Genomic DNA, 7,640 nt, shown 5'->3' on the forward strand with positions numbered 1-7,640 from the left:
TGAAAACTATTTCTGAAGACATATTTTAATAAGATTTCATCCTAGAGGAGTTTTTCTCTGCACACAATTCCTTTTGTTTTTCGAGAAATAAATAAATACAACCTAAAGTGTTCTGAGGCCAAAAATACATAATTTACCTTGAAAACATAGGAAGCCTTTATTTTAAATGTGTAATTTTCCTTTACAATAACCTTCTTTCATATTCACACATTCTCCTAATATAGAAATGCAACTATGTAGCTACGGGCAAAGATTTTGCATACAATAAAAAGTTGCTTTCACCTATTATTTCCTGGAAAAAAGGGGAAAAAATGTTAAAAAAATCATCACAAGACGCGGATTATAAATCTCTGCATATCTGCAGTAGTGAAATAATTGATAAACAAACATCCTTTGTGCAGGTGCCAATCTCTGTTTCACAACTGTTGATCAGTATACACCAACAACCAACTACAAAAAAAAAGTGTAAATAGGCTTTCCTGAAACACTTATTTCATGCTCCAATACAATCAGTTTATACGTTAAAGACAAGATGCTTACTAACAGTATTATTCATTGTTGTCGCTAATGTAGAAAGTACTTCTTGTTTCACATTAGCTAAATATATGACATTTAATGTTATCAACAAGTAGAACATAGGACATATATCCACACAGGAAGTATCTGACCAAGAGAAAGGCAATGGAATTATGAAGAGACCTAGTTTACAATTGTGGATTACGACCAGACAGAAAGATTAAATATTGCAGTGGCTACTCAACACAATCATCTGCATAAAACAACCATCTAAGGAAACCACAAGACAACCACAAATTGGGAGGGTATAACATAGATCATTGTGGTTTCGTTTCTGAAGTTCTTTCCTTAAATACATACACCCTGCCTGATGTCACAGATAGAATGCAGGAAGAGACGACCTTTGGTCTGATCCAGTGACAAACTCTTTCCACAAGTGCCAGCAGGTTCCCAAAACAAGAAAAACAGGACCTTTGTTTTAGTACAGACATCTTCAAAAGTTCAAGCTAAAGATAAAATCTGGAATTTAAAGTGTTTGAGAGAAAGAACAAAAAAGGAGACATCACACTCAAAAATAAGATAAAAACATGAAGAATGTGAAGTTCTCTGACATCTGCATTTGTTAACCTTAAAATTAAAGGTTACATGTTCAGTGTTAATTATGCTCGTTTGGTTGTTGGGGGGGGGATTGTTGTTTTGGGGCTTGGGGCGGGGAGTGTGTTCTGCAAGACTTCGTACTTCAAAGTACTTTATACCCCATTATCCTTGCCTTGCTGGGCCACTACTACATTGTAGAAGTCTTACCACTTAACTAAAGCATTAACCAGTAGTAAATAGGGGGATTTTTACCACGGACATGGGACATGTGCAAGGAAAACCTTGACCAATCAATAATAAAACTATCTCATAGTACAAAGAATACTGCCTATCAGGAATTTGAGCTTAAATAAGTAAATGTGGTCAAGCAATTAAAAAATTAACTGCATTAGCTTTTAACTGGCACATCTGCACAGAGGCTGCACCTCTGTTTCAAAACCCACTGAGCACTGAGTAAGTTTTCTAAGCAACTATAACAACACACTTACAATCTGGTATAGTGGCTGTTCAATGTTGCACAGTATAAAACTAATGCACTTCCCTTTGGCCTTTAAAATATTTAAGGGCTAGAGTGAAATGCAACTGAAGTGGAACAAAAATGAATTACCATGGCATAGTGACACAGACACAAATTAACTAAATTAATAATAATAGCCACATTTTATTTCTCCCATCCTGAGGTTTTTTGAGGGGTTTGGTTTTTTGGGGGTTTTTTTGGATTTTTTTAAGTTTCTTAATTTACGAAAAGATATATTGTTCAAGCATTCAGAGCACTAAAATTTAGTTCATGCACATGCCGATGTATAACTCTAGAAAAATGTAAATTATAGTCTATTATTAAATTATGATACTTTCCAATCACATGTGCTGTACTTCAAATCTTTCCAATTACTATTAATTGTAATCAATTCGCAAACTTCAGAAGTAAATTACCTATGTTTAGGCATCATTAATGTTAACTAATAACCAATTTTACTTTATGTGCCATCAAAAACAGCACATCTATGTTTATTTTCCAAGTTAAACACAGCACTTGAAATATTGTTACCTTGTATGCCTCAGTGCTAAGTATTCTGTTAATACAATGAATTACCTACCAAAGTCACTGCTAACATTCCCTGCTAATGAAGTAAAAACAAGATCAAGATTAATGGTATCGTTTAAAGATCCAGGAGTTTGGTGAGCTCAGTTGCAAAATGATTTTTGAAATGTTTTTACTAATTGAACTTAAACACACAAATGTGAACAATGAAATTGGTGGCAGCTAAGTAAAAAAACGTGCCAATTCTGCTTCAATCCCTTGGTCTTTGACAAACCAATTTTCATAGAACTTTAACCAACACCTTTCACTTTTTATCTATATCCCTTAAAAATTTTAAATTTTTTGTGTGGATTTCAGCAATACAGTTCATGGCACGAGCATCTTCATACATGTAACTGTTCCTAAAACTTCCATTAAGCAGTCCTCCACCTGAAAAGACAAAAGCCCAACAAGAAGTTCGGCATAAAAGTAACCCATCACAGAGGAAACGCCTTTTCTAGTTCTTAAACAGAAGGGACTTTTTTTCTTAGGTTTAAAAGCTGCAGAATAAGCAACTGCAGTTACCTATTTACTGAACGTACAGCACTGAAAGGTGAAAAAAGTTATTTATGTACAATCATTTACAATGTGCATAACCAATGTCTTTAAAAACATCCAGAGTCAAAAATATTTTTTAAATATCCTGGCTTCAGCTCTGGTTTCTCAGATCCTGTTACCAAACCGTATTTTAGTTTACCCAAACTGCCTTTCTAGTAATTTTCTGCTGTGCATCAACACGAAGAAAAATGAATTCACAGATCTTTGTGAGAGGGTTATGCTCTCCGAAGAGATTGGAACCAAACAAGATTATGATAGAAAGTAAGAATAGACTTTGACAATATTTTCAGAAAAGCTGAAGGAAAACACTAGTAGTAGTTCAAGCAGTAGAAGGCCTGTGGCCTGACAATACAAATTCAACATATCCATGTCAGCTGGTGCTACAAAGCTCAGAAACTTAAACAGCTAACATCAAAAAGAGAACTTCTTAGAAAAGCTTAGATATTTGGTGACCTGGAACCTTACAAGCTGTACTCCCTTGCAACAAATTCTGATCTAGTAGATGGGATTCTTCCCTCAACGTTTACAGAATGATGTTCTGCCATACTGCTCAAACTAATTCAGGAAAAAAAGAAATTCTTGCATATTTAAATATAAATGCTTAACTGAAATGAAATTCCACAACAATACGGACAGTAATCAAATTATGTCCAAAACAGGAAATACAAGGGTTCAGAATTAAGTGGTAAAAGAACTCACACAGAAGTCATCCTCAATTATCCAAGTCTAACTTTCTTTTAAGACTGTTCTTTTACAAAAGACACACAAAGTACTAAGACAGTAACTTGACTTGTAGTGAATGTTAATATAACAGGCTGTCAATTTCCTTTCATCTATGCAGTCTTGAAGATGGATACTGATGACAAAGCTGTTTAGAAAATGCTCAAGGATCAAGCCTTTTATTTTGAGCAACATCCTTTGGATAACAGTCCAACGTGCTAGCATTTGCCTTAATTCCATATTGTTTATCAAATTACCAGTGGTTCAAATAACCAATAAGAATGCAAATCAAACGTTTGTCCAAAAATTTTGCAAGTTTCTTTCACAAAAAAATAGGGAGGGATTCATATGTAAGACCCCCTATAGGGCAGAGAAGGCATGAATCTTTCATGCCTTTCTCTAAGAAAGAATTAGAGCAAGAGTATTCATGAAAGCATTAAAATATTACGGTATTCTAACTGAATGGCAGCTGAATACCAAAAAAAGCTAATGGAACTGTTACCACCATAAAAGGGTAGGACGATCGTTTTTAAAAACCTTATCTCCAGTCTCACCCCTAAAGACACAGCCCCCAGTTCTACCAAAAACACCCACTTCCATGAACAGGTCATTTTTTTGACAACTTAGGCAATTTGGTTTAGGTTAATATTTCTATAGTAGAGGTTTAGAAAAAAACGAGGTTGTGATTCACATGTGTTTGCTCTAAGTTTAGGCTTGGTAGGGCACTGCTAGTGACAACTGGTTTTTTGATTGTATATGTATACTTTTACCAATAAGGCTCAGAGGATTACAAATACAAACTGTCTCTTTCTTCTGTTCATCTAGGAAAAGTATCATGCGATCAGATGTTGAAAATACCAAGGTCAAAAGCAGAATAGGTTTACTCCAGAAAACAATGACCAGGTCTCATAAAATCATGACACTTCCAAACTCTAAGAATGAAAGGGCAAGAAAAAGTATTAGTTTTGAGAGTTACAGAGTAGGCCGATTTCTACAACATGTCTCCTTTACAAAGAACTTAATCAATTATTACAGATTCTCTTAAGCCCTAGAAAATCTGAGGAAGATTCATCACTACCATGCCTTGGCTACAGCAAAAAAACTCTGTTCACAAAAGTTTTAAATTCTTCTAAAGAGAAAAGTAACAACAGAACTGAAGCAAAAGGACATTAATTCGGACATAAAGAATACTTGAACTCATTTGGCTTCAGGAGATGGGTACAGAAAAATTAACATATGGGTTTCCATTTCAGATCTAATTACTTCTGAATCTACAATCTGAACTTGTAGACTGTGCAAGTCTGGAAGAAGAACTTCCAGGCTCACAATAAGCAAGACAGCTATAGGAGAATATATTCAGAAATAACACTGAACTGTGGATTTAGCCTACTCCACAGGTTTTTTAATGCTATATAACAAAGGCAGGCAGATAAGAAATTTGAACACAATCCCAAGAAACTACTTAAAAACAAACAAAAAACCCAAACCAAACTAGCCCCCTTTCCACTGACCTCAATAGAGAATGGCTTGAATTATAATACTGCATTCAGATTGGCGTTTTTTGTTTGGGATTATCTTTCCACCAACCTCCTTTATATATTACGCAATTAATACTAAAACTTTTATAACAAAAAAACCGATACTACAGGAATCAGGCCGCTACTCAGACCACTGTTCCTTGTTAATGTTTCTGAGAAGTCATTTATGGTTCTGGATGCCTAGAGACATATCAAGAGGTCTTACTTGTATAGAATGTAAAGAATCAATTCATTTGAAAACTCTCTCACAATGCTTATTCTTTGGTAACAAAAAAAACCAAACAACAACAACACAAAATCCAAACCCTAAATCAGCTTAAAAAGGCAGGAAACAAAAACAAGGTGGGGAGGAGAATCTGTATTTGTTAAATACATCAAACTCTCAAGTCCACATAAGGGAATCAAAGCATACTCTTCCATTTTAAGACCTTTTTGAGGAGAAAAGAATTTCTCATTAAAGTTTAAGGCTTCTTAGACAAGCTCCTGTATTTTTTCTTCTGAAAACTCAAAATTATGATGATTCTTATTTCAATTTTTTTTCCCCTTAGCTTTTAATTTTCTTTCCTTTGATAAATTAACTTGCATTTAGTTTTCCTGAACTAAAAGTTTATCTGAAAATATATGGAAAATTTGGTAACATTCAGAACTTGATCCTGGTAACTGTGCTCTCCCTCCCTCTCCCACTGCCCAAATCCAAACCGTCACACACACAACCCAAACTCCTTTTCATTCTAGTTTCTCATTTAAGTAAAGCAAACTGCTGAAGCACTAATATCCAGGACTGCAGAGGACATCAAGAAAAAGAAAACAAGAAGAGGAACCTCTCTCAGAACCAGAAAGAAGTAAGAAAAGCAGGGGAGATAAACAAATGTTCTGGGGTTCTAAAATGGCTATGAATGCACTACACTGCATTTTTCATCTATTCCAAAGATCTTCACCTTTGGTTATAGAACTGCCAATGGAAGCGGTTCTCCTCTCCTCTGTTGCCATACTATCCCACATTGCACTGAATCTAGCAATTGTGCAGCCACATGACTGATCAGTAAATTGCTCCAAGGGAAAACTACACTTTTTAGCAGTACAGTTTAATGCTGGATTAGCTCATTCTGCAACTGTATGAGCACTCCAACATAGAGAGTGGAGCAGGAACATGTGGAGTTGGGTTTTTTTTTCTGTTTGTGCTAAGGATGTAAGATGAGAAAGCACAGAACTACCCATTCTGGCAACAGCTGCCACCACAGCACCCTAAACGTAATGTGAAATTGCATCCTGAATCCCAATCTTTTACTACTAGACTAAAAGGAAAGAGTCTGCTACTAGTATCAGTGACTATACTGCTCAGCACATAAATGCGGAAAAATTGATCACACACTTTAAAGCAGTGAACCAGGCAACTATTTGGAAAGCCCAGCAACACTCTGCTTCCATGAACCAATTTCTCCACATCTCTGAGCAAAGAAAGAAAAAAATGCCGGGGGGGAAGGGGGGCAGAGAAAAAAGAGGAAAAGCAAGACCTCTGAAGTGAGCCCTCCAAGGGGACTCAATGCACGTTCAACATGCAGAAGCATTAACTGCAATAGAAGACATTTTAGTATGTGCCAATTCATGAAAAGCCCTTCCATCTAGCATCACCAGAAATTTTACTAAAGAACAACCACGCTCACTTTGCACTGACATTCTGAGATTCTACTGCTGCGATCTCAGACTGAAGTAGCAAAGTGAAGTTTCCTGCTTTAGCAGTCTAAACCAGAACACAGCAAAACTGTTTTCCTGAATCCATTCTATATAATGAAACTGGCACAGTGTTCTTCTCTGTAATGCCCAGACTCGCAGATGTCTATGTGTGAAAAAGCTGATGTCATACAGCTGTTTACCTTTGCTTGGTAGTTGTGATACCTTACTTTGAAGGCAGCTGTACAAGACAAGCATAATTTCTCTTCCCAACACCCACCAACATTTAGTGTACAGACATCTGAAAGTTGCCTCTTGTTTAATAGGATTATTCTTCTCAGATACCCAAGGTTTGTGAGTATATACAAGGTCACTATAATCTAATGCATGCCAACAGTTTATCCCTCTATAGCACAACGGATTCTTGTTTCAGTGTTCTCCCCTTGTAAACAGGAAATGAGTCCAAGTATAAATGACAGATTTCTCCTTTGAAAGGGCATCACTTACCAGTAACTACCATGCTGCTCATGTTAGAGTTCGGGCTATTGAGTACACTGCCTGAAAGAAGTTCGTCAGATCCTCTCTAAAAAGAAAGAGACAGTAAGAGATTTTTTTTCCTCTATTTTGTGATTTTTAAAGATGATATTAAAAATGTCAGTTTGACAGGGAAAACCTTTAGAAGAACTTAAGCAAGCATAACCAAACCTATTCAGATTTGGCAGACTTCCTCTATCCAGATAAGTGCAACAACTTGAAATCTAAGTAAAGCAGTATATTTACATGGCAATCTTCAAAATAAGAGCAGCTTAAGCGCAGTTGTTTCATCCACCACTGAAATGTAGTCACCTCCAGACACAATGAGAACTGCTGAACAATAATTTTGTCCAGCATTTCAAGTTAAAATATTTATAATAATTAAATATATTTCATCTATTTCAATAACATTTAAATTAACTTAT

General features: G+C 35.8%; 1 protein-coding gene across 3 annotated transcripts in view; it reads right to left on the reverse strand.

The window, feature by feature from the left end:
* PTBP2 (polypyrimidine tract binding protein 2) overlaps positions 1-7,260 on the reverse strand; it is a 38,628-nt gene extending 31,368 nt beyond the window's left edge. For all 3 annotated transcript variants that reach the window (XM_009580645.1, XM_009580644.1, XM_009580643.1), the window contains exon 1: positions 7,189-7,260. In XM_009580645.1, the coding sequence (XP_009578940.1) occupies positions 7,189-7,210 (22 nt within the window). In that variant the 5' untranslated portion in view covers positions 7,211-7,260. The remainder of the gene's footprint in view (positions 1-7,188) is intronic.
* Between the last annotated feature and the right edge of the window lie 380 nt (positions 7,261-7,640).

The sequence above is a fragment of the Fulmarus glacialis genome, unplaced genomic scaffold, assembly GCF_000690835.1.
Source record: "Fulmarus glacialis isolate BGI_N327 unplaced genomic scaffold, ASM69083v1 scaffold13836, whole genome shotgun sequence".
Classification (NCBI taxonomy): Eukaryota; Metazoa; Chordata; class Aves; order Procellariiformes; family Procellariidae; genus Fulmarus; species Fulmarus glacialis.